The sequence below is a fragment of the Actinia tenebrosa genome, unplaced genomic scaffold (assembly GCF_029948245.1).
Source record: "Actinia tenebrosa isolate PJP-AT-01 unplaced genomic scaffold, QUT_ActTen_1.0 PGA_scaffold8__29_contigs__length_14323225, whole genome shotgun sequence".
In the NCBI taxonomy this organism is placed as follows: Eukaryota; Metazoa; Cnidaria; class Anthozoa; order Actiniaria; family Actiniidae; genus Actinia; species Actinia tenebrosa.
The window spans coordinates 10,089,981-10,116,445 of NW_028292585.1; the positions used below are offsets into that span (position 1 = coordinate 10,089,981).

The window sequence follows — 26,465 nt, forward strand, 5'->3', positions numbered from 1 at the left end:
GAGAGTGAAATAACAAAAGAAACGACGGCCATATTGGATGACATAACAAAAGAGACTAATGACTGATCCCCAACATGGCTGCTGTAAAAACCATCAATAGCCAGCTTGGGCTACCTGTTGATCATTCCTTTAAGCTGACCAAGAGGAGCGGAGGCTCTAATTTGGCGGGAAAAGATCAGTTAGCCATTCTGATTGTTAATATCACTGGTTTAATTCTTAATAATGTCGGTTGCCAGTCCTAAAACCAAGGTGAAAGTGGTCCTTGGAGCTCAATGGGGAGATGAAGGAAAAGGAAAATTGGTAGATATATTGGCTACTCAGGCAAATTTAGTCTGCCGATGTCAAGTAAGAATGGTCCCTAATATTGACTGCTATGATATGACTTGTAAACATGTTTTCAATCATTGCACAGCACAGCACAGCACAGAAGGCAAGCACTTCTAGTACGTAATTATTTCATCTCATTACCAAAATTACGTAAACTAACTTCACTAGAGAAAGATTATAGACGTACGATTATAGAAGTGCTTGGCTTCTGTGCAATTGTCTTGCTACCACGTGCTGTTGAACAGGACATCGATTTTATTAAGATTTTATTAATGTCCTAGATATTAACAATCCATTTAAACAGAAAACGATGAAAACGAACAGTTGTTGATGAACAACACTTTGAGTTAACAAATCAAAAACAGTTTTCCGTGTTTGATACTCTGATCAAAACACGCGGGATGTTGAGAGAACACGAGAGGAGCGTAGGAAACCACGACGCGTAGACCCGGGCCCAGGTTTTGTAGCTACCCGAACACACGAGAAGCTGGAAACCACTCCGCTACGCGGGTAGCTACAAAACCTGGGCCAGGGTCCATGGCCTACCCTTTGGCCTTCCTGTTATTTACTCATTTTGTATTTCCCTTTGTAAAAATCATCCTTGGACAAATTCCTCCGTCAGTATTGGGCATTTAGAAGTTCAGAATATTTCTGATAGTTATATGTACCATGTCATCACTTTTTTGCTGAACATCTCATATCATAATGTATATATACACAACATTCGACTTTCAGAAATTTCTGAACATCTCATATCGTAATGTATATAGATGATATACATGGGCGTGTGGAGATACGAATTTTATCTTCGATTGAGTGTTCAATATTGATATCTAACAAGTGAGCGCAGCTAACGAGTGAGATATCTAAATTGAATATGAGAAGATAAGATTCGTATCTCCAAGCGGCCATGTAATGTTCTGTTTATTATATAGATATCAATGAAACTTAAATAAAACAAAAGCTCAAAAATTCTTTATTAAAATAGCAAGCCGATTCAACAGCGATATCTTCAGGTGTGAAAGATATGGTATCTTCCACTGGTGAAAGATATCAAGTTTTCGACACTAGAGAAAACCTGGTATTTCATCGATATCTATATAACAAATATATATACAACATTCAACTTTCAGAAATTTCTGAACATCTCATATCGTAATATATATGTAAAACAATAAACTTTCAGAAATTTCTGAACATCTCTTGTCGTAATATATACGACATTCAACACAAGTTACTTGAAAAATACATGATCATATGTCAACCGGAACGCTAGTTGCTCGCTTAACAAGAGAAATGAACTCATTTCTTCGTGTAGACAATCACATAGAAACAAAGCGTTATTGCGTAACAACTAAACTGGCATAATTATGTAAATAACTATATAAAGTGAATACTTTGTAAAATTCAAGCTTAAAAATATCCTGACGAGTGAGTCCGACTCACGAAACAGTTCTGTAGAGAACAAATTATGGTGGTGTGATTTCTACACTAACACATATATATACAGTATATATATATGTATTATATTATATTATATGTATATATATTTCGCTCTACATGAAGTATCGAACACTGTTCTACTCGTCGACCAACTACACACACATACTAGTATACATCTATTTCGAAACTCGTTGTCGCACCAAGAGCCTCAAGTAACAAGCCAAGGCCTAGAGAACGTCGGTACTCTAATATTATGATATGATAAGCAACACAGGAAGCCCATTTAATAACTGTGTGCCCACTCTTGTGAAATAAAACAAATATGGTTGCATTGATTGAATTCTGACAGAGGAATTTGTCCAAGGATGATTTTTACAAAGGGAAATATAAAATGATTAAAAAATAGGTAGGCCATAGGGTAGGCCATAGGGTAGGCCATAGGGTAGGCCATAGGGTAGGCCATGGCCCAGGCCATGGACCCAGGCCCAGGTTTTACAGCTACCCCGAGTGTTCTCACAACATCCCAAGTGTTTTGATCAGAGTATCAAACACAGAAAACTGTTTTTGATTTGTTTTATAAAATAACAAACAAGCGAAAAGATTGAAAAAAAGCAAAGTATAAGTAAATTCTTCCTACATGCAGTCTTATTGACACTGAACAATGATCGCGCGCCATAGATTAAAAATGACGGTAGCGTGTTTTGATACTCTCATCAAACATGGTTTTCGACCAATCATAGTGCACGTAGTATCCCAATTATTTTATGATATGACGTAAAACACAGCATAATTATCATCAATATACAAGGTTAAACAGCAAACTGCCCTCTTGAAAACCTGCGCCCAGCGGGCGATAATGGTTCAACTCCAAAAATCTTGTACGGCAACTTTGAAAATTTGCTGATAATAACATGACTTTGGTTGGGCATATTGTTCATTTGTGGCCCTAGCTGCAACAAGGGTCTACTTGGGCCACAAATGAACAATATGCCCTCCAAAAGTCATGTTATTGTCCTATTATGCACCTGTCAAAGTAAACCCTGTGGGAGGGGGGAGTGTGGGCAAAGAGTGGTGATTTGAATGCATTTGTTGTTCCCTCCCTTGGGCATTTGATCATTTTTTAGGGCCTGTGGATTTTTTTTTTTTTTAAACACACAACAACAACGTTTTATTGTACCTAGAATTACATTCATATTTACAAACAAAATTACATAACTATAAGTACAGGCCCTAACTAATAACTATAAAGTTGCGCTAGGACCATTTAATAATATGTATATATATATATATATATATAAATATAATATTGACACGTTTAAAGAGGACGGAATTCTAGGAGTGGAAATAATAATAATAAAAAAAAAAATTACATAGAAAAAATACATAAAAAATTACATAATCACTAGAAAAATTACAACATATTTTTGGAGGAGAAAAGTTATCAAAAGATATCAATAAAGAGTTATTTGTTCTATTTAATGCGAAAAGTTATTTGTTCTGTTAATGCAAGAAAGAAATTAAACATACATTAAAGATGAGAAATTTATTCTTAATAAATTATTGCTTATGAATGTCAATTTTAATTTTTTCTTAAACGTATGCAAACTTATCAATTTTTTTGTGGAATCATCAACTGAATTCCAAATTTTTGGACCATTAAATCTAACGTTGAATTTACCATAATTGGTGTTAGCTTTTGGTAGATAAAAGTTATTTTTAGCTGCAGATCTAGTTTGGTATTTGTGTATATCACTTATCGGAGTGAAAAAATCTTTGAAAATAGTAGGAAGCTGATTATTTTGGTATTTAAACATGAAAACTGCCACCGAATATTCAACAAGATCGTGAAATTTCATTATATTTAAATTTTTAAACAACAGGCTCGAGTGAGCATCAAACGATGAAAATGTCATTAATCGTGCTGCCTTTTTCTGTAAAATAAAAATTGGCTTCAAAGTTGTTGGGTATGTACTACCCCAGGCCAATATTCCATAAATGAGGAATGGATATATCAAGGCATAATATAGATCGACAAGAATATTTATGTTTACATAATAGCGCAATTTAGACAAAATTCCAACATTTCTTTTCATCTTTTTTGAGATGTATTCAACATGGGTTTTCCAAGAAAGGCAAGAATCAATATAGATTCCTAAATATTTTATAGATGTTTCTTGTTTTAATTGTTTGTTATTGAGAGTGAGGTCAAAGTCACTTGTTACTTTCTTCTGTCTTGAATGGAATAGAACGAAATTTGATTTCTCAATATTAAGAGACAATTTGTTAGCGACTTATATAGCCATGTATGAACATTTACGAGTTCAGAGTTGATAGTATGTTTAAGAGTATTCAAGTTTTTGTGTCTGTAAAATAGATTTGCATCATCCGCAAACAAGTGAAACTCAAACAAGGTTGAGCAAAGGTGAAAATCATTGATATAAATAAGAAATAATATCGGTCCAAGTACGGACCCTTGTGGAATTCCTCAAGTAATTGATGTCAGTTCAGAACTAACATTATTGATAATAACAGCTTGTTGGTGATTGCTGAGATAAGAGATAAACCATTCTTTAGCAATTCCCCTTATTCCATAATAATCAAGTTTTTTCAACAGGATTTGATGATTTACAGTATCAAACGCTTTACTACAATCTAAAAATATACCACACGAAAACTCAGATGCATCTATTGCTGATTGTATTTTATCAATAATACTTAGTATAGCGAAGTCAGTTGAATGGTTACTGCGAAAACCAAATTGATTTTTGAAAAAAGTGTTATTCTTTTCAAAGAAGTCAATCACACCATCAACTTTCCTAGAAGTTTATGAAATATTGAAAGTAAAGAGATAGGACGATAGTTAGAAAGAGAGAGGCAGGAATCTTTTTTATGAATTGGAATTATGTTTCCTATTTTCAAACTTGAAGGAACGATACCCAAAGAAAAAGAAACATTGAATAGTGTGGCAAGTGGCTTTGAAATAACAGCTTTCAGTATCTTAAGAAATTTGACTGGTATACTATATGGTCCTGTTGCTTTGTCACTTTTCAAATATGAAATCTCATTCTCTATCTCAGAAGATGAAATCAGAGTAATATAGAAGCTTTTACATCTCCTTTCTAGTTAGTTTTTTCAAAGGAACATGCTTGTCCATTATTTGATGTAGTTTATCATAGGAGATAAACATATCAGAAGGGTCAGAAACACTACTAAAAACACTGTTGCCAATCAATTGCCTTAACTTCATCAATGAAATCCTTCTCATTAAAATTTGAGAGGTCTCTTTTATATGAGATTGTACTTGATGATAAATGTGAAAAATTGTTAATAACAATAAAATTTGGTAGATGGTCTGTTAAATCATACACAAGGTTTCCACTTATGATGTAATGTTCTAAAGAATTAAAGAAAATATTTTATTATATAATTACCAATGAAATATCTATTTTTCTCTATTTCGAAAAATTGATATCTTCACACGTGAAAATAACATGTTATTTTCACGTGTGAAAATAACACCATTGCGATGGCTATTCAAAAATACACGGAAAGAATTGCCTGAAAAAGCCAAAACATACTTCATTGATAATTATATAATAAACAGAATATTACATGGCCGCTTGGAGATACGAAATTTATCTTCTCGTGTTGAAAATCTCTCACTCGTTTGCTGCGCTCACTCGTGAGAGATCTTTTCAACACTTGAAGATAAAATTCGTATCTCCGCGCGCCCATGTAATATCCTCTATGTCTATTAACGTTGCAGAATGATTTGTAATTCTAGTAGCTTGCAAAATCTGAGGCTGAAAAAAGTAGGAAGCAAGAATATTTATGAAATTTTCTGACTCTGCGTGTGTTTCAGTTTTCATTAAATCTATATTAAAATCGCCTAAAAAAAGACATAGCTTATTTTCTTGGTGAATTTTTTCTATGGTTGACTCTAGAGAATTAGTAAAGTTATCTACATTGTTGTTTGGGTGTCGATAGACCACGCCACAAATTATATTAGATTGCCCAGTTGTGAATATTTCAATCCAGAGCATTTCTAGATCATTATTAGATGTTGTTAAATCACTACGAATTGAGTATTTTATGTCATTTCTAACATAAAATCCAACTCCGCCTGCATTCAAAAAACTTGGTTCGTGAATAAATTCATAACCTTCTAAATTGACATTCATAACATGTGTTTTGTCTTTCGTGAATTTTGTTTCAGTTATTGCAATTAAGGAAAGTGGATAATCCAGCTCTTTTAACAGTTGACAAAGATTGTCATGGTTGGCTGCAAGTCTGCGTATATTACAATGCAATGCACCAAAAGCTCTACGATTCAATGCACAATCTTTTATATCTGTATTAGCTTTGAATTCTTCAGTTGTATAATAGCCGAAGTTATTTTCTAAAGGCATATGCAAATCACCATCGAAGTTTGATAACTGAGGAATATTTGTAATAGGCAAACTTAAACTAAGTGATGGTAAATTATTTAGCTCAGCTAGTCTATCAATAATTCTATTATTAGATATATCGTTCATAGACATGAATAAATATTAGTCCATATCATACCAGCCTGTTCAAAGCTTGTTAAAATCATCCTTAGTATTGATATGTAGAGATTTTGACTTAATGTCCTTTCTGAGGTAGACTTTTCCATTTGATGTCCAGATGGATGACCATTTCCTTTCCTTCTTAAATTTAAGACAATCGCTGAAAAGTTTGTTATTTTGATCCGTCAAGCATTCGTTTATAAAAATTTTGTTTTCGTCAGCAATTGGGACATTTGATTAAGCTGCGAACAGACTGGGGACCAGTGTGAATATGTGGTTACCTACTTTTTTTGTATATCCACATGTGTGTCGCTTCGGTTCGCTGGATAACAACACAGGTGATCAAGCTTATAATAGTTTTGTTTTGTCTATTTTTACCATGTTAATGTATTATATTATTCTAGAAATCGCTCAGAATCAATACTAGCTTTCTTCTTCTAAGCATTTACATACATTTACATTAAATAACAGTACCAAATGATCAATTTAGTACCTAACTTGATGAGAAATGCTATTTTAGGTAGCAAGTGGTTCCTTAAAATTTTTATCATAATTTTCAAAATTGTAACAATCTGCAAATCAGAGGGCACAAATAAAGTTCTATTCTATTCTATTTTATTCTACATATTCTTTGGATAAATTTTGATTAGCCGACAACCAGCTGATTTGATTTCTGTTGACCTTGTAAAAGTGCAGTTACGCTGTGTTTTATATCATAAATATTTTCATATGATATTTCAGTGTTTCAAGAATTATGCCCCTTTTTATTAAAGTCACCGATGGTGGGGGCATTTTTGTTCATTTTATCAGTATTTCTCTCCCTACCCAGGGGATTTTGACCAAATTTTTAGCCCTTGATCAGACAGACAGACAGACAGACAGACATATTTTATTTGGCATTTTGTACATAAGATTGCACATCAACTTAGTTCCAAATAAGTTACGAATATATACGTATGGTTATGTATGTGCATAATATCTATATTCACATATTCCACAAATACACGTCATACGTACATATAATGTTCATATAATTATTTCGATGATCAAATCCCCACCCCTTGCCTGCACTCCCCCTGCCCCCCACCACGGTGTTTACTTTGATCGGTGCATTAATGAACACTTTATAACACAGGGAACCCATTTTAGATTAAATGTGAACCTATTATCAGCTTATGTATGAGTCAATTCCAAAGGACCCCTGACCCCTTGAGCTCTGGTGAATTGAGTTATGCTCACAACCAGTGAATATCCTCTTTTATCATATGACACACTCAATTTCCCATGTATTACAATCATTTTTCGAGTGCAATTACAGAGCGATAATACACAGTTTGTGAACCGGTTTTGAACAAGTTTTTTCGGTGATGTCAGCGCAAGAAAATTTCCTTCCTTCCTTTTGTGTGGCTCACGTCAGTGGTTTGAATTCGTGACTTTTAAGTTTGTTTAAAATAATTTTGTTTTTCATGCACTCTTTCTCAGATTTTTGTGTTGTACAATAAGCAATTTATTACACTGCTTTAGTTGTGTATAACAGCCAGATAATTTTACTCGTAAAGCTGTATTTTTTCTCGCTCCTTTGGGGCTCGAAAAAATATGGCTGCTTTCACTTGTAAATTTGTCCAGCTGTAATACACAACTAACAGTGTAATAACCTCTATATAATCGCTGGTCAAATAATTGAAAATTACAGTACGCGGAACTCTATATTCAAGGCTAAAAATATTATAGTAATTATAGTAATTTTCTTTGTTAACTTTTATAGCCATTTGCAGTTGTGTCGATAATTGGCACAATTCCAGTGAATTTTATTTGCTAAAAATAAACGCCACCTGGTTTGCTCTGGAAGGTCGTGGTTCAAGCCTTGGCTGGACCAACATTCAGGGTCTTAAGATAACGAATGCGAATAATTAGACTTTAAACCATAGACCCTTTGTCCCAACCCTTCCTAGCCTGCAGTAAAATAGGGGACATAAAAGTACCTGTTGAATTATTCGTGTAAGAGTAGGGGATTGTCTCCCGATTCAACAGCCTATCCCTATAATGTACTAAACACTAATGTACTAATAAATCACTCATGATTGTAAGCTGCACGGCAGCTAATAGTATCTTAATATGCAGCCCATAAAGCGCATTGAGAAATAAGAAATGCACTATAGGAGAACCCATTATTAACCCATGTTTTTTTGCAACTGGATTTTTTTCTTTAACATCTGTGTGATAATACTCTTTCACAAAGTCACAAAATCTTAATACGAATCAAGAATAAAGGAAGAGAGAATAATTATTCACATCCCTACCTGGTCTGAAACCCATCATGTATCTGAGAGATGTTTCATTTATTATAGAAAAACGATTAAATTGAAATGAATCATTGATTTATATAAATTTAGCCAATCTGTAAAAAACACATATTTTATTAATTAGTAGTGATCTGAAAAAATCTTCTGACTTGCAGGGTGGTAACAATGCTGGCCATACAGTGGTTGTGGGAGGAAAGAAATATGCATTCCATATCTTACCAAGGTATGGTATTGTTTTTATATACACTGATATATTTTATGGTTTTACATTATAAGGTAGTCAATCAATCAGTCAATCCTTTATTTGATAAAGCAGGTAAATATTATAGATATTGCAAACAACAATAATTGCATCGGCAGCCAAATGCTGATGTGGACCTGCTATATATAGAAAATGTATAAATTGGTGAGACAAAAAGTATATGTAACAATTTGAAATATAACTATAAAATGTAATTTCTAACTTACATGTATAATGGACTGATAAATATATATATATATATACATATACATAAACTCACACACATAAAATTTAAGTAAGAATGAATAGATACTAAAATATAAAATAATAATTAAATTAACTTAATAACAAATAAAATCATCCTTCTTATTTAAAATAATGTTAGCCTCTTTATCAAATAAAAACTGGAGAAGAAGAAACCCTTCTTTACTAACATTGGTAAGTTTAACTTTCTTATTGATCAAATTCCAGATATTAGGACCTCTAAATTGGAATGAATTCCTTCCTAATTCAGTCTTAACCCTAACAATATTAAATTGATTAGTGGGGGAATGCAACAAGTAATCACAATAATTAATTCATGAATAGAGATTAAAGTGTTTCAGAGTTCAATATGAAAGGTTTTTTTCTTTTGCATGTGCTTACAGTATATTCAAACTAGATGTTCCTTTGATTACAACAGCACAGCATTGTGCAATATTGCATTTATAGCTGTTGATTAGGACCTAAAGGTAAATAAAAGTTTGTGGTATGTTACCATCTTGATGAACTTTTTGTTAAACAAAATCTTGGTTTAAAAAGATGCACCCCATATATGACAAGGGAAAACTTAGAAAAGGTTCTTGAAATGTGCCAGTAGGCTTTTAATCCAGTAACTGTGTGTTCATATCCACAGTGGCCTCATCAACGAGAATGCAATGAATGTCATAGGTAAGGCAAACTAGTTAATGATTTAATCTAGCTAATCTAATCTACCCTAACCCAGCGAGAGAGTCATTCCAACATGTCTTACCACTCTAGTGATTTCCATAGTAATGCAGTTACTTGAGTTAACTGCATTATATGCATGAATTGTATTGAAGAAATTATAGAGAACAGCTGATGTGCTATTGTTTGCAGATTTCTTATTGTAAGTGGCGCCTTTGAGCTAAACGTATTAAGGTGCTTTATAAATTAAATTATTATTATATTATGTTATTTTATGTGTAGTCATAATAAGCCGATAATTAATTGATGCAGTTATAAAGCATGTGATGATTGGCAGAACACAAAACACAATGTGTTAAAGAAGCATGATGAATTGCTGAAGGCTTTAAGGTTATTGGAGACCTTCGTGGGTAACTTTCCTAAAAGCGTGTAAGCTGATCTTTCATTTTCAACTTTTTTTTAATAGAAATATTAAATATATTGTGAGTTATTAAAACAAACATGATTTGAAGAAAAAGTTAACAAATCACCGAAGGTGTAGTAATCCACCTTGGATGCTTACTCTAATGCTATTAGAGTAGTGCTGGTTACCCTGTGCAACTTTTCATCGCTCTATTGATTCTTTTAGTTCTGGTGTCTGGTTGGCTGGCAGTATCTTTCTGTTTACAGACATTTTAACGAGGTGTGAAACTCTCCCAAAACTTTAAGTTTGAAATATCTATGATCGATTTCAAGCCTATTCCCTATTTTTAAATGAATTAATAGGGTATATAGTTTTATTCAATTTCTATGAAATTTCACAAAAACTAAGAATATATATGGATAGACAAAAGGGTTTGATTGATTTTTAATACGTCAATGTAGTGTTGGTGGATTTACCCACCCCACCCCTGTTAGGTTTGCAAGCGTGCGAGTGCGCATGTGTGTAATAAAGAGACGAGCATCAAAGCACATGGTTTAGTGTAGTTGATTATTATTTAGAAAATACACCACATTTGGCGACGAGGATCACCACAAAGATAATCTTAGATATAGATTGATCGTTTTAAGACAACATGGCCAGATTTTTATCTGAATTAGGTGGCTTGGAGCCATTTGATTGCACGGACTCGGCTGGTCTTGATGCCCGATGGCAAAGATGGCTACGTGCATTTGAGCTGTTTGCTACGGGCAAGGGAGTCGCTGACCCGGAACAGAAGAAAGCACTACTTCTACACACTGCTGGAATGAATGTACAGGATATTTATTTCACCTTGATGGAGGAAACGAATGATGAAGCGAGTGTTTATACTCTAGCGACTAGAGCATTGAATAATTACTTCAAACCTCAGGCAAATGTGCCGTACGAGAGACTTTGTTTTCGCGAAATGAGTCAACTTCCTAATGAAACTGTGGATCAGTTTATCACCAGACTGCGACAGAAGGCCCAAACCTGCGAATTCGGAGAAAATACAGCAGTGGACGAGCAAATAAGGGATCAAGTCATTAGCAAGTGCTCATCGCACAATCTTCGTTTGAAGCTACTCCAAAAGGGCCGAGGATTGACCCTCGCACAGTTAAAAGAGATTGCTCGAGCTATGGAACAGTCAGAGAGGCAAGCCCGTGCTATAGAAGGGAAATCAGAGGAAGTCAATAAGGTGACTGTTGAGACAAACTATGTACAGCGGGACCAAAGGAGAGATGGAAGAAAGGGTCAGATCACCTGCTTCTCGTGTGGACGTGAAGGACACAGGTCCAAAGACCCTAAATGCCCAGCTATTGGTAAGCAGTGCAGGAAGTGCCAAGGAACTGGACATTTCGAGAGAGTGTGTAGGACCCAGCCAAGTGAGCGAAACAAAGGTGGGAGACAACATGTAAGGCAAGTTGAATATGATGATGATGACCAAGGACCAGGTAAAGATAAATATGCATTTAGTATTCATGGTAGCTCCGATGGTACAGTTAATGGTCGAGTAATGGTTCAAGTGGGAGGAATACCAATTGAAATGATCATTGACTCTGGTGCTAGTTGTAATGTTGTTGACAGGAAGTTGTGGGAACACCTGAAAGATAGCAAGATTCAATGTACCTCCACCCGTAGTCCACAGAACCTCTTTCCATATGGGAGTAAAGAACCTCTGACAGTTGCTGGGAAGTTTACAGCCCAAGTGTCCATCGGGGAAAGACTTGCAAGTGGTGTTGACTTCATTGTGATTGAAGAAGAGGGTCCAGCACTCCTTGGTCGGGATACAGCAATATTGCTTGGAGTGTTAAAGCTGGGACCAGAAATCAATGCCCTTAACATGTCTTTAGATGGGTCCCAGGGACAGTCTAGTATTCTGGATAAACATCCAAATTGTTGTGAAGGTATTGGAAAGTTGAAGGATTTCCAACTAAAGATCCCCATAGACCCAGAGGTCACACCAGTGGCCCAAAAAATGCGTCGAGTACCCTACCACCTGCGGGATAAACTGAGCCAAAAGCTTGATGAGCTAGTGGAACTTGATATCATAGAGAGGGTTGAGGGTCCAAGTTCCTGGGTATCCCCAGTAGTAGTTGTTACAAAATCCACAGGGGATATCAGACTCTGTGTTGATATGCGGCAGGCAAACATGGCTGTGAAGCGCGAGAGGTACCCTATACCTACCATTGATGAAGTCATCCAAGACATGACACAAAGCAAAGTGTTTAGTAAATTGGATCTTAAGTCAGCCTACCATCAAATTGAGTTAGCTCCACAATCGAGGGATATTACTACATTCTCAACCCACCAAGGCCTATACCGCTACAAACGCCTCATGTTTGGGATCAGCTGTGCCCCGGAAATGTATCAGAGAGTTCTCCAGCAAGTCCTGCAAGGATGTGATGGTGCTCAGAATATTATTGATGATGTCATTGTGCATGCATCAACAGAAGAGGAGCATGATAGAAGAGTCGCAGAGGTAGTTAAGGTGCTAGCAGAAAGGGGATTAACATTCAACCGTGCCAAGTGTCAATTCAAAATGCCAAAGATAGAATTCCTGGGTCATGTATTGTCAGAAAGAGGAATTGGACCAGCAGATGAAAAGGTGAGAGCAGTTGCTGAGGCTAGAGAGCCTACAAATGCCGCAGAAGTACGGAGTTTCCTAGGACTGGTGAACTTCACTGCACGGTTCATCCCAGACCTAGCTACCATCTCTGCACCCTTGAGAAAGCTTACAAAGGCACAAGAGCCATTTCAATGGGGTCCAGAGCAGAGTAGAGCATTCAAGGAGTTGAAGAGGAGACTCACCAATGCAGAGACCCTGGGATACTTTGACCAAAGTGCACCCACCAAAGTGATTGCAGATGCCAGTCCGGTCGGATTGGGAGCTGTTCTGGTACAGGAACAAGCAGGAGAACTCAGAGTAATTAGTTATGCCAGCCGCAGTTTAAGTGACACTGAGAAGAGATATTCACAGACGGAGAAAGAGGCCTTGGCCATAGTCTGGTCATGCGAGAGGTTCCATGCCTACATCTTTGGTGCTGATTTTGAACTGTGGACAGACCACAAGCCACTAGAGTGTATTTTTACACCAAAGTCAAAGACCTGTGCAAGGATTGAGAGATGGCTCCTAAGACTGCAGCCCTACACATACACTGTTAAGTACATCCCTGGCCCAAGCAACATCGCTGATTCACTGTCACGACTTCTGTCCCCATCATCAGTTACTGGCTCAGATGATACCACCGAACATTATATTAGGTTTGTAGCTCGGGAGGCGACCCCATGTGCCTTGACCACACGCGAGATGGAAAGAGTGTCAGAACATGATCCAGAGTTGATGTGCATCAGGGAGTGTCTGCTTAATGGAAGATGGGATGACATCAAATTTAAAGAGTACCTGCCAGTGCGGAATGAGTTAGGAGCGGTTGGTCAACTTGTGTTGAGAGGAGCAAGGATTGTAGTGCCCAAACAACTCCGAGGTCAAGTACTAGAGCTAGCCCATGAAGGCCACCCAGGTATTGTAGCCATGAAGCAACGACTCAGGTCTAAAGTCTGGTGGCCGGGACTAGACAAGGAAGTTGAAAAGCACTGCAAAGAATGTTATGGGTGTCAGTTGGTTAGCCAACCTCACAAACCCGAGCCCATGACCCGCACTGAGTTGCCCTCTGCTCCATGGGAGCACTTAGCTGCTGACCTGTTGGGTCCATTACCCTCTGGTGACTACCTGTTTGTCGTGGTGGATTACTACAGTAGATTCTTTGAGATAGATTTCACCAAATCCATAACTTCCGAGAAGATCATATCACTCCTGGACCAAGCATTTGTTACTCATGGCCTACCACTGTCATTAAGAACAGACAATGGAACACAGTTTGTAAGTGAGCAGTTCGAGGAGTATTTGCGTGAGAATGGCATTGAACATAGGAGAACCACTCCTCTCTGGCCCCAGGCCAATGGAGAAGTTGAGCGTCAGAATCGCAGTATCCTGAAGAGGTTACGCATTGCTCAAGTGGAACGAAGGGACTGGAGAGGAGAGATGAACAAGTTTCTGATAATGCACCGTAGCACACCACACAGCACAACAGGAATAAGCCCTTCACAGCTTCTATATGGGCGGAACATTCGCACAAAACTACCCCAACTGACTGAAACCAGTTGGGACTATGAGGTGAGAGATAGAGACAGTGAATGGAAAGAGAAGGGGAAACAGTACGCAGACGCCAAGAGGAGAGCACAAGACAGTCAGATCCAGGAGGGTGATCAAGTGCTGGTCAAACAGGAGAGACAGAACAAGCTATCTACACCATTCAAACCATCACCATTCACAGTGATTCAGAAGCAAGGAAACAGTGTTCTCATTGGTGATGGAAGATCTCAGTATCACAGGAATGTCACCCATTTAAAGAAATTCTACGGCAGCAGAGAAAATGTGCCTGAACCCAGGACCACAACCTCAGAGCTTGATGAGATTGACCCCTGCTTTGATGATCAACCTCCTGGAGGAACTTTCAAGGCGACCACAGCAGTAGGAATGTCACCTACCCAAGCCAGCCAGGTTGACCATCCGGGTCAACCCTGCAATCCTAACCTTCAAGCTACTCGACCTACTCGTGCAAGGATGCTACCTGCAAGGTTTGATGACTATGTACTGGGCTATGTTGGGCCTATAACTTTTGTCTGACTGTGAGCTTGCTAAAGCTTATGATGTTTAAATGTTATGACAGTTAAAGACTTTGGGCATCTTAGTTTATTGTTGTTTTGCTCAACCATGTGTGAACTCATGTTTTAAAAAAAGGGAGAGATGTAGTGTTGGTGGATTTACCCACCCCACCCCTGTTAGGTTTGCAAGCGTGCGAGTGCGCATGTGTGTAATAAAGAGACGAGCATCAAAGCACATGGTTTAGTGTAGTTGATTATTATTTAGAAAATACACCACAGTCAATATTTTTAATACATTGAATTTTTTCAACGTTTCAACTTTAAAATTCAAAAACTTTTTATAAAAGCAAAAAATCAAAAATCGCTCACACTCTTAAATGTAGATTATCTATTGCTTATTTGTATTCGCATGGTGAAATTCTTTTAGCTATATGCACTAATGCCATGTCTAGTAATTCCTATCATTCTACGGAACATACCCGATTCATGTTTAAGGCTCAAATTCTTCAAATTAGAAAATCGCTTTCAAATAATCTAATTTTTGTAATCTTTATCATCTGACCTTTAATACGATAGATAGTTTTATAAGGTTTTGTTAAACGTGTTGCATAGAGAGAGTTTTAAACTTAACATACCTGTCACATATGTTTCACAGAACCGATTATTAAAGGCATGAGGTAGTTCTAAATGTTCTCACTCTCTTGTTAATATTTACTTCTTGAGATACCCCAGACATTACAATACCCCTGAAGGTCTCCAGTAACCTCAACACTTCTCAAGTGTTTAATCCCCAAACTAGTGTGTTAAGACTTTTAAAGCATGTTACTAACCTTTTTACTGCTGTCTACTGACTGCTTGTCACTGTTTGCTTACAGGAAATGGAGTTGTTATTCATGTCCCACAGCTTTTTCAAGAGTTAAAGGAGTTGGAAGACCAAGGTATGTTTGTTTACGACACTGATGGATGTTGCCAGCTAAAGTTTTTTGATATGATCTAATAACTCAGAACGTTTTAAAACAGTTTCCATTTAAAATAAGCCGGCGGCCGCCAAAGTTCAGGTAGTTGCTTCGCAGTTAACTGCCAGTTACTTTTAAAAAAATGTATAATTAATATTTTGCTTGACCTTTAGCCACAGAGTAAATTATCTTTTTTTAGTTGTATTCTATTCTTTTTGTTGTTGGTTTGTCACCTTCGTAAAGAAGCGACCGTCATCTTGAATTTTGTGATCTGGTCAGTGGAAGATCAATAAAAGCCTTTTGTGCTTACCACGAGTCACGGATCAGTGAAACAAAATGGTCAACTAATGCTCTGGTTCAACGCTGTTTTCCTTTGGTATTTTGTTGAGAAATCACGTACCATGACAGGTATTCAGATGAGACTAATGTTGATTCAGATTCTGAATTTTGAACACTTACAGTTAGTTCTATTTGATGATAATTAATTATTGATAAAGTGAACACTGTTATTGAAGTTATAACATTTATTGATCTATTCTTGAGATATGAAAAAATACTTTGTGTGAATATGGAGTGTTGCTATACAAAAAGGAACATCTCTATTTCAAACATTTTTGAAAATTTTCCATTTATTAGCATGCAGGAAAATGTTGAAAAGCTAATATGAGACAAAATATCACAGATGAGATCAGTACTTTATTTAGTTCCTCAAGGAAGGACTTTTAGACATTAAAAACATTTCATAAATGTTCGGTAAATGCCCCTCAAAACACTGGAAATTGCATTTCCGAGCATCAATGTTTCAAAATTTTTGGGGGGGGGGGCATGCCAGACCCCCTAGAAAAAGGGGCCTTCTGGCACCTTAATGGACACAGCCCCCTACTTTATTAACTTCACTGTCTGGTTCAAATAATTTCGAAAGCCCTGGGAGAGGTTGTTTTTCTTCCCCTCTGCAAGGTTAAATTTGATCTTTTAAAGGTTGACTAGATAACACTTCTGTTGTTAATGTTAATGCCAAAAATTTATGCTCATGTGACTTAATATCTGGGATAACCTGTTTGGAGACAGGTTTGTCATGATTACGATTTACCTCCAAAAAGTTTGAGGTAGTTTATTGAAAAGAAGCAATTGTTTCAGGGCAGAGGGACCTTTTCTCCCACAACCTAAAACCAGTACAGAAGCAAACATAGCCATTCAATGGAGAACTCATGGACATTACAGTGTATATTTGAGTTATGACTGTTACAGCATAGAAATTATTGTATGAGTATATGTTTTCTTATTGAGTGATTGGTTTTAGGACTTTTTAGCCTTTTGTTCATCTATCTTGCAAATGCAATTTCAGATTCTTTTAAATTATCTCCAAATAATTAATGATGTATTCATATTATACAGTCGTAAAAAGGCAGAATTGACTTTCTCTGTTTGCTGGCTTTTAGGTAACAATAACGGGGCATTGAGAAACGCTTTGACTGATTGTCTTTATTGCTCTTTAGTGTCATATTAGTTTATACAAGTAATTACTAAAGATATATTATATGAACTACTGTACATGTATATTTGTACAAATTTGTTATAGTGCAATAATAGAGACTGAGGGCTAAATTCACTGGAGTTTTCTAGTTTTTTGTCTATTTGGTAGTAATAACAAAAACAGCTGCTTGAAGATGTATCAATGAGATGATATTTTGCAGAAAATTTTCTGGGGAAAATATTTTGAAATTTTTTTCCTAATATAGGTAGTCATTGGTACTTAAAATCCCTGGTAGAGTAATTGTTAATTGAAAGTATAAGGGTTCAAATAGACACTAAAGAAATACAATGGGTTAGCGTTAACTAAATTTGTCTTAGTCTTATATCCTTTATATCTATTTCCCGGGATTATTGCCTTCACTCTATACCTGAATGACAATTTGCTAAGGATCTTGATTTTGGAGAAAAAATTAAGTTATGGAAATTTAACTTATATATAACCCATGACCTTGGTTTAAAACGACGTTCAATTTCGTCTACTCAACGTTCGATTTCATCTCTACTTCAGGTACAACCTCATGATTAAATGGCACTTAACAATCAACAGTAAAATATGTTAGTATCTTTCGCGTTCAGACATGATAAATTAAATGTAAGATTACAAATAAATTATGTAAAATATGTTTCTATAAATCCATATATGGCTCAACCAGCTCTCGATTACTAGTAAATAGGTGCTCAAATTTTCTGTGACGGGTGGCCTGTGTAGTATCAGACCTCTCACTCATTGGTAGGCTTGTGCGCATGATTATAACACCCAACAGTGTTGGGAACAATTCATCGACAAATAGGACACAAAGTACCCATACATAATAAATTTGATATCCTATGTAAGTAAGACAATGCACCAGATTTTACGCCCACTTTCGTGTATCTGCTAATTCATAAGAGTTTGTAAGCAGATATGACTTTGTACGACTGACAATCGCTTAAATATCGATCGTAGATAACTTAATACGATTGATAATCGTTTAGTTATCGATGTGCTAACATTATAGTAAATATGCAAACATACATATGCAAACCCCTCACAATAATCTTTTTCTATGCTTTACGTATCCACAACAAGTTAAAAATGAACAATCACAGATCTGAGAAAATAGACAGGAAGTATCATCGTATTTCATACAAATCTATACATTTGCTTGAAATGTAAATTATATACATTCAATTGCAAAATCATTGTTGGGTTCAAAAAAAATTTAAGGAGCTGAGACCAAAATGGTACATTGACTGTGTATCTCTAATGAATACATTATACTTTTCCCAGCATACATTTTGGTCTCAGTTTCTATGTATTTCTCAGTTTCTATTTCTATGTATTTCTCAGTTTCTATTTCTATGTATTTCTCAGTTTCTGTATTTATTATGGGAGGCAGCATGGTCGAGTGGTCAATGTATTTGTCTCAATTCCTGATTTGTTCAGATTCAGTTTCTTGACCATGCTTGTAAATAGCCAACTGGCCTGCCTCCTTGCCAGTTGGGATTCTTAACACACTTTCTGTTTCTTTGATCATTCATTTCAGTTTCATTAATTGTAGGAGGGCCATAATGTAAACTACTGGGCTACCAGTGATGTATGTCACCCTCGTTATATACAGTTAATTAATTAATTAATTTTTATTTTGCTATGTTTTTGAATTGGACAGTGATTTTGCAATAATATTGGGATTATAAGCTTTGAATGTTGTTCTGAATAAATTGTTCTATTTTTACTGGTAAATACAGGTGTGACAGACTGGAATCAGAGGCTTGTTATTTCTGACAGGGCTCATCTTGGTAAGCATATGCATCATACTTTATTCTAGCCACAACAAAAGAATAACAGCAGAAAATAACTCATCCTTGAAATACTGGAGTTGAAAAAACATTGGATTTTGGATATTTAACATACATATAGTTATAAGAGATGCTGAGGTAGACAAGAAGGGTGATATTGTTTCTTTCTTGCCTTAATGTATTTTGTTCTTGTTTATCAGTGTTTGACCTCCACCAAGAATCAGATAGGTTAAAGGAATCAGGAAGAGGAAGGTATGAAATGCTTCGTCAAGGCACATACATTTCTGTTTTTCTCTCTGCATCCATATTGGTTGCTGCAGTTTTCAATATTATGTGAACTTGGCAGCTTGAAGCTGCGGCATGGTTAAATGTTTTTTTAGCTTTATATGTTTGACTGGAGTCAGTGGAAAACCAAATTCCAACAGGCAATTCTCAACTACAGAGTTCATGCTATATTGAAAATTGCTGTAAAGCCAAGGAATCAGAGAAAGGTTTAATAAATGTATGTTAGTTTAATAACCTCTTCCTCTTATTACGCAGACTGGGCACTACTAAGAAAGGAATTGGTCCAGCATATGCATCTAAGGTAGGAACAATGTTTTGACATATTGTAGGCTGGGGGTCTTCAACACAACGTTTTGACATACTATAGTCTGGGGGTCATTCGACATAACCTTACAGTAGTGGGAAATTTTTGATTCATTCAAAATGTAGATAATGTAGAAAATAAGACATACATCTATTTAAAAAAAGTTGAAATTGCAAAAGGCAATAGGTGATAGGCCAAGACAAAAATGGTTTTGTTGACTACAAAGAATATTGAATCAACACTGAAGTCCATGTTCTTGACGAGAAAAAGATCAGAAACACAAGTCACTGGGTGGTTTCTCATATTGTAGGGGAATACCTTATCTGGACTGGATGGTTTCTCATATTGAGGAGAATACCTTATCTGGACTGGATGGTTTCTCATATTGTAGGGGAATACCCTATCTGGACTGGGTGGTTGCACATATTGTAGGGGAATACCCTATCTGGACTGGGTGGTTTCTCATATTGTAGGGGAATACCCTATCTGGACTGGGTGGTTTCTCATATTGTAGGGGAATACCCTTTCTGGACTGGGTGGTTGCACATATTGTAGGGGAATACCCAATCTGGACTGGATGGTTTCTAATATTGTAGGGGAATACCCTATCTGGACTGGGTGGTTTCTGATATTGCAGGGGAATACCCAATCTGGACTGGATGGTTTCTAATATTGTAGGGGAATACCCTATCTGGACTGGGTGGTTGCACATATTGTAGGGGAATACACTATCTGGAATGGGTGTTTGCAAATACTGTAGTGGAATACCCTATCTGGACTGGGTGGTTGCACATGTTGTAGGGGAATACCCTATCTGGACTGGGTGGTTACACATATTGTAGGGGAATACCCTTTCTGGACTGGGTGGTTACACATATTGTAGGGGAATACCCCTACTTACTTACAATGTACATTGAAGATTACCCCATACCCAATCTGGACTTGGGGGCTACTTATTCCTGATGAATTTTATTTCTATATGAATGTAGGCACAAAGACTTAATCTAAGAGTATGTGATCTTATTGGAGACTTTGCGGCTTTTTCAGAAAAGTAAGTCATTATAGTCCTTATATTTTTGGGCCTCGAATAGACGTCAATTATGTAATGGATATTCAAAAACAAATAAAAATAGCTTGCCATTCTCACATTTTCACATGTATCAATTTAAAGTTTTTATAGCAAAAAATGGTAGCATATTATTGTAGCAACCGGAAGTTCTAATCAAAGAACCTTTATCTTTGTTTGGAAGTTCTCTTTGAAACAAAACACACATATGATTCGAAGTTTACTCGTTAAGCTACTCTCATAAAACTAACAGGGTCCAGGAGTCGCATGCTTCTGCTACTCGTATCAAAATATTTGACATGTATTCAACAAACCTTTCTTTATATTTTGATATAAGATACGCAGCACCGATTTTATTAGTCACCATTCTCGTTTTTAATATGTTTTGGGGGAAAACCATTGCAAAATGGTCGAAAACTGACACTTTTGCCCAAGCTGTATTATGGATTGTCGGCACGGGATGGTGCAAGACCTCTATTTTCCATCTCAAAAAAGTGAAATTTAGCTTTGAATGGAATTTTTACTTAGTATATGAAAGGAAAAGGGCTAAACTGCACGTAAGTTCCATGATTTTAGTTCTGTGCAGAGAAAAATGCGCAATCTCAAACAAGGGAATTAGGGATCATTATGCCTCAGGGTGGATGGAGGAAAAATCAAAAAAAAAACTTGGAAAAATTCACAACCCCACCCCCCACCCCCCCCCCCCCCCCCAGTTCTACCTAAAAAAATTTTTTGGCCCTCCCCTCCCTGTGACCTTTTAGACATACCTTAATTATTTGTTTCAACCCCCTCCCTTCAAGTCAGCAAATACTATTAAAGCCCCCCCTTCTATGTGTGATTTTTTTTTCAATGCTCCCCCTACTTTTCCTCCAGCCCCCCCCCCCCCCCCCCCCCCCAAGGCATAATTAATGAACAGTCCCTTACCTTATTTAAGAATTTGTTTTGATTTCTTTCAGATTCAAGAATTTGGCTTCTCATTTTCGAAGACTGTGAGTTTGTAGTTTGCTTCTTTCAAAAGCGTTTTTTTCTTCACCTTTATGGCATAAAGATACTGAATTTGTTTTTCTTCAGATTTCCAAATTTAGATGTGAATATTGATGAAGAGCTTATCAAATACAAGGTAATAAGAGATAAATTGTGACTGTTACCTTGCGTGTATGTATGCTATCATATCGAAATTACTTCTTAATGTAGGGATTTGCTGAGAAAATTCGCCCCCTTGTCAAGGATACGGTAGTTTACATGCATGAAGCACTTCAGAACCCAAAGCTTAACATTGTTGTGGAAGGTGCCAATGCTCTAATGTTGGACATAGACTTCGGTGAGAAACTGAACATGAAATTTTAAAAGTAATAAATTGCATTGGTAAGTGGGCCCATTTAAAAATCACCTTGTAAAATGGCTTTTTTGTTTCTTACAGGTACCTATCCATTTGTGACATCATCCAGTTGCAGTATAGGAGCAGTATGTACGGGTCTTGGGATACCTCCTCAAGCTATCGGTGAAATATATGGCGTAACTAAAGCCTACACTACAAGAGTTGGCATTGGTGCCTTTCCTACGGAGTTAAAAGATGTAAGGCTTTTTAGTGATATCTAACCTATTATTATTTTTTAACCTGTAGAATTTTCTTTGTGTTGGCTTAGGAGTTAGGAGATAGACTTCAAAAAGTTGGACATGAATACGGAGTAACGACAGGAAGACCTAGACGTTGTGGCTGGCTGGATCTGATTATGCTCAAATATTCTTACATGATCAATGGCTTTACATCGTAAGCATATGTTGTTATTGCATACAAAAATTCTTATGAACCCGTTTAGTCTTAATACATAACGAAACCTAAACTCGAAAATACGTGCTGAACTGATGAATGCATGAAAGCCACGAATACGTCCTTCATTTATGGGTTCCATTCGCCCCATGTAAGGGACTCCGGACTTATGGTGGATTCTGGATTCCAAGCGCTGGATTCCGGATTCCGAGACTCTGGATTACGGATTCCAAGGGTCTGGATTCTGGATTCCAAAACTTTTATATTGTGGATTCCGGATTCCATATCGTTAATTTGCATCTGATGACAGATATTCTTGGTGGAGATATTACACAGTGGGAGAGGGGCTACATCGGTTCAGTCTAGGTCGAGGCGATAGCATTTGAGTGTATACTTTGAATTTCAAAGTAGCGGATTCCGGATTCCAAAAGGGTGGATTCCGGATTCCATTATAAACTGGATTCCGGATTCCAAGGCCTAAAATTTTGTGGATTCCGGATTCCGGATTCCGGATTCCGGATTCCGGATTCCCTTTCATGGGGTGATTCAATGGACAACAAAAAAATTAAAAAGTTATCTTTTGTGTTTTAGGATTGCTATTGCGAAGCTCGATGTTCTTGATGACTTTGATGAGGTGAAACTTGGTGTGGCATATCTACACAATGGCAGAAAGCTCACTTCCTATCCAGGTGATCATAGTATACCGTTAAACTTTGTAACTCGTCTTGCAACAGTAGTAAAATACATGACATAGTCAAGGTCATAAGCAACAACTTAGATTAAAAAGCTTAAAACTACAGAAAATGTAAGACCATGATACGTTGGGGGATTTTTGGAATGCAAATTTCTGAATATTTTGACAGCTTTGACCTTTTACACCAAAATTTTTAAAAAATGTGTCTTTCTCATAACATTTTTGATAAAGAGGATAAGCGCATGAACTTAGGCCTAAAAAAAGGTTTTGTTTGGTGGAGTTCATGGATAGGTTTGGTTTTCCCTCACTCGAAACAAACAAACAGCAAAAACAAAAAACAAAAAAACATAAAGGTCTTCATGACCCTCCTTTGTAGAAATGGAGTTGTTGTTTGGTGGGTTTTTTAAAATTTTGCTACTATTTTCGTTAAAATGTTTAGCAACTCAAGAAGTACTACATGAAGTTAAAGTCGAATACCTAACATTACCAGGATGGAAAACTAGCATCAAGCACTGCCGTACAATGGACCAACTGCCAAAAAATGCACAAAACTATGTTAGAAAAATTGAGGAAGTCGTTGACGTGCCAGGTAAAATAGTTTTGTCCAGTTATTTTTATTTTTTAGATTTATATTCTTTATTGCAGTTAATATCACCTCGTGGGCTGCAGACAGTTGTCTCCAATTTTTTCAAAATTGTATTATCAGCCGCGTTGCTTGTCAGGCTTGTTTGGCGACTGAATTGATTTCTTGATTGTGGATGGTCATTAATCAATATTTTTTTCTTTTCAGTTCGTTGGGTTGGTGTTGGACAATCTCGCGATGCAATGGTTAATGTATTCTGAAAAGGATGCAACATGTCATGGATGACAAACATGTAACTTGGTTTAATATTTTAATTTCTTACTATTTATTCTCACCGCTATGTCGGTAAGATGCTTTATTGTGCCCTTTTCCTTTATATGTCTCTTGAGTATATTGGAGTATATTAAATAATTCTCTCGTTAAGCACTAAAAACGGAACTGAATTCAGCATGTGATTATTTTGGGTTTTCAATAGACCTGATTTATTTACTTTTCCTGAGCCGAATGTCCCTTCCTCCTGTTCCTAACCATCTTGACCAACCAGAATCTATAAAAATTAGATTTTTGCTATAATCTTCTTGGGGTGTAGAAATGCGTTGCATAATGCTGGATTCTGCTATTGATAACTGTGATGCACTAATTACTTCAATTTATGCAAAAAAGGAGCTTGGATGAATTACTTGGATTGCAGACTGTACGCATATTATTTCATAAAATGAATTCCTGGCTTTCGACTCTTGAAAAGTAAAAAGGTCGGCTTTAAAAAGGACTTGAACTGCAAGTTAACAACCTTCAAAAAATAAGATCATGCTATAGTGCATTATGCGTTTTTACGTGTTTTTTCATTGAATCTATACCATTGTTGATGTAGGTGGAGTCATTATATGCAATTGTGATATATTGTGTTGACTCACGTTGCATTTTGTGTTAATTTGTACTTATTTTTTATTCGGCTTTTTTTTCCTTGTCAAATGCTCATTGACTTTTGTCTGTAACGAGTGTCATATGATCAATTAACACTTATTGACTGGGACATAGGGAAAACAAAACACTTTGCTTTCCCGAGGTTCAAGTTAATGAATGTTTTGTTATATACCAAGTGTCAAAGAAAAAAGAAACTTAGAAAAACGTACATTTCTGGAAACATCACTTCCGGTATTGCTATTACCGGTCAACAACGTGCTGTTGCCCGCTGACCACCGCCGGGGAAACATCGAAACTTGTTCACGTTCACGTGATACCCTCTCGCCCAATCAGAGTACGAGAAAAATGGACTTTGACAGTTGGTTTATAACAAAAAGACCTATTTCATTTGCTCCGCTCGAAAAATTGTTTTCTAAAGGAAATGTCAATTTAATGTTTAACTTTTTTCTAACTTAACTACCTTGCAAGTGCCTGAGTGATTCGGCCGTGAAAGAATAGGTATTTCATTGTTTTCTTTTGTTTTACTTGGCCTGTTAGTATATTATACAACTTTAGTTCACGGGCCAATAAAATCACAGCAGGCTTTCAGCCTCGTCATAATCGGAATCGCAAGTGTGTTTTTAATCTCGTGCAAGCTTAAAAGACGGAGGGATTGGGTGGGAGGTCTGTCACGTGGCTAAACCTGGTTTATACAAGGAAACAAAACCAGAAATACTTCCAATTGTGATTCTGTCTTTACGTCTCACATGCGCACGCACTTTCGCTTCCGATAACCCTTAAACAATTACTGTTACATGAAATGTGTTGAAAAAGAAATAAACTGTGAATTTCTCATAACGATATTAAGAAACTGCGTTATTTAATTCAGTGTTGCCTGTTCACATACACTTATCAAAAAGATAAAATAAAATATGCTTTTACATTTAAAGATATTTTAAATCATGATAGTAGGTAAGAAATCGTTGGGAGGTTTTCTCTACTCAACAGTGATATAGGGAAGGCGGAGTGGGGTGCGAGGGGGTCTTTAGTTTAGACAAAAAAAAAAAAAATCCAGAATTTGTTTTTCAGAAGACTTTAGGGACTGTTCATTAATTATGCCTTGTGACCTTTTAGACATACCTTAATTATTTGTTTCAACTCCCCCTTTAAGTCAGCAAATGCTATTAAAGCCCCCCCTTCTTTGTGTGATTTTTTTTCAAAGGCCCCCCTACTTTTCCTACAGCCCCCTTCCTCAAAGGCATAATTAATGAACGGTTCCTTATAGCAAATAAAGACTGAACAAAGTAAAAGCAACAACTACAGGCAAGTTTTGAGGCAATTTGTTGAGTGAAACATTTTATTTTCATGACTTTATCATAACTCCCATACATTCCCTTATAAACTATACACGGGAACCTTGTTTGGGCTACCTGTGGTTTTTCCAATTATATTTTCACCATTCACTTCAATCTAAATATAGCGATCCCTGTGATCCAAACACCTGTACTCTTTCTAGTGTTCTCATTTTCGCTTGAACGTTTTAGTTTTCTTGTGGTTTCTACGTCTGCTAATGCAAAACATGAAGCCATTTTGGTTTGCAAAAAAAAGGTACAGTTTGCAGGCGTTGCTAGGCAACTGAACTACCAAATTGGAAATTGTTGGGAATTTCCTTGAATTCCCAATTCGAACACCAACGTTG

The 26,465-nt window shown here is 36.5% G+C and overlaps 1 protein-coding gene across 4 annotated transcripts; it reads left to right on the plus strand.

Moving 5' to 3' along the window:
* Positions 1-143: 143 nt before the first annotated feature.
* LOC116300533 (adenylosuccinate synthetase isozyme 1) lies at positions 144-25,637 on the plus strand. 4 transcript variants are annotated; one of them, XM_031709412.2, is made up of 16 exons: positions 144-345; positions 8,776-8,843; positions 9,757-9,791; positions 15,768-15,830; positions 19,110-19,160; positions 19,361-19,412; positions 19,701-19,746; positions 20,739-20,800; positions 21,772-21,804; positions 21,887-21,935; positions 22,010-22,136; positions 22,236-22,390; positions 22,462-22,586; positions 23,178-23,275; positions 23,720-23,869; positions 24,071-25,637. In XM_031709412.2, exons 1-16 carry the CDS (start codon positions 223-225, stop codon positions 24,121-24,123), a joined length of 1,290 nt encoding a protein of 429 aa, XP_031565272.1. In that variant the 5' UTR covers positions 144-222; the 3' UTR covers positions 24,124-25,637. The 4 variants fall into 4 exon arrangements, with proteins under 4 accessions (XP_031565272.1, XP_088897084.1, XP_031565274.1 ...); XM_031709414.2 differs by lacking the exons at positions 144-345; positions 8,776-8,843; positions 9,757-9,791; positions 15,768-15,830 and adding exons at positions 16,128-16,256; positions 17,890-17,936; XM_089040958.1 differs by lacking the exons at positions 144-345; positions 8,776-8,843; positions 9,757-9,791; positions 15,768-15,830 and adding an exon at positions 16,125-16,256.
* The last annotated feature ends 828 nt before the right edge of the window (positions 25,638-26,465 follow it).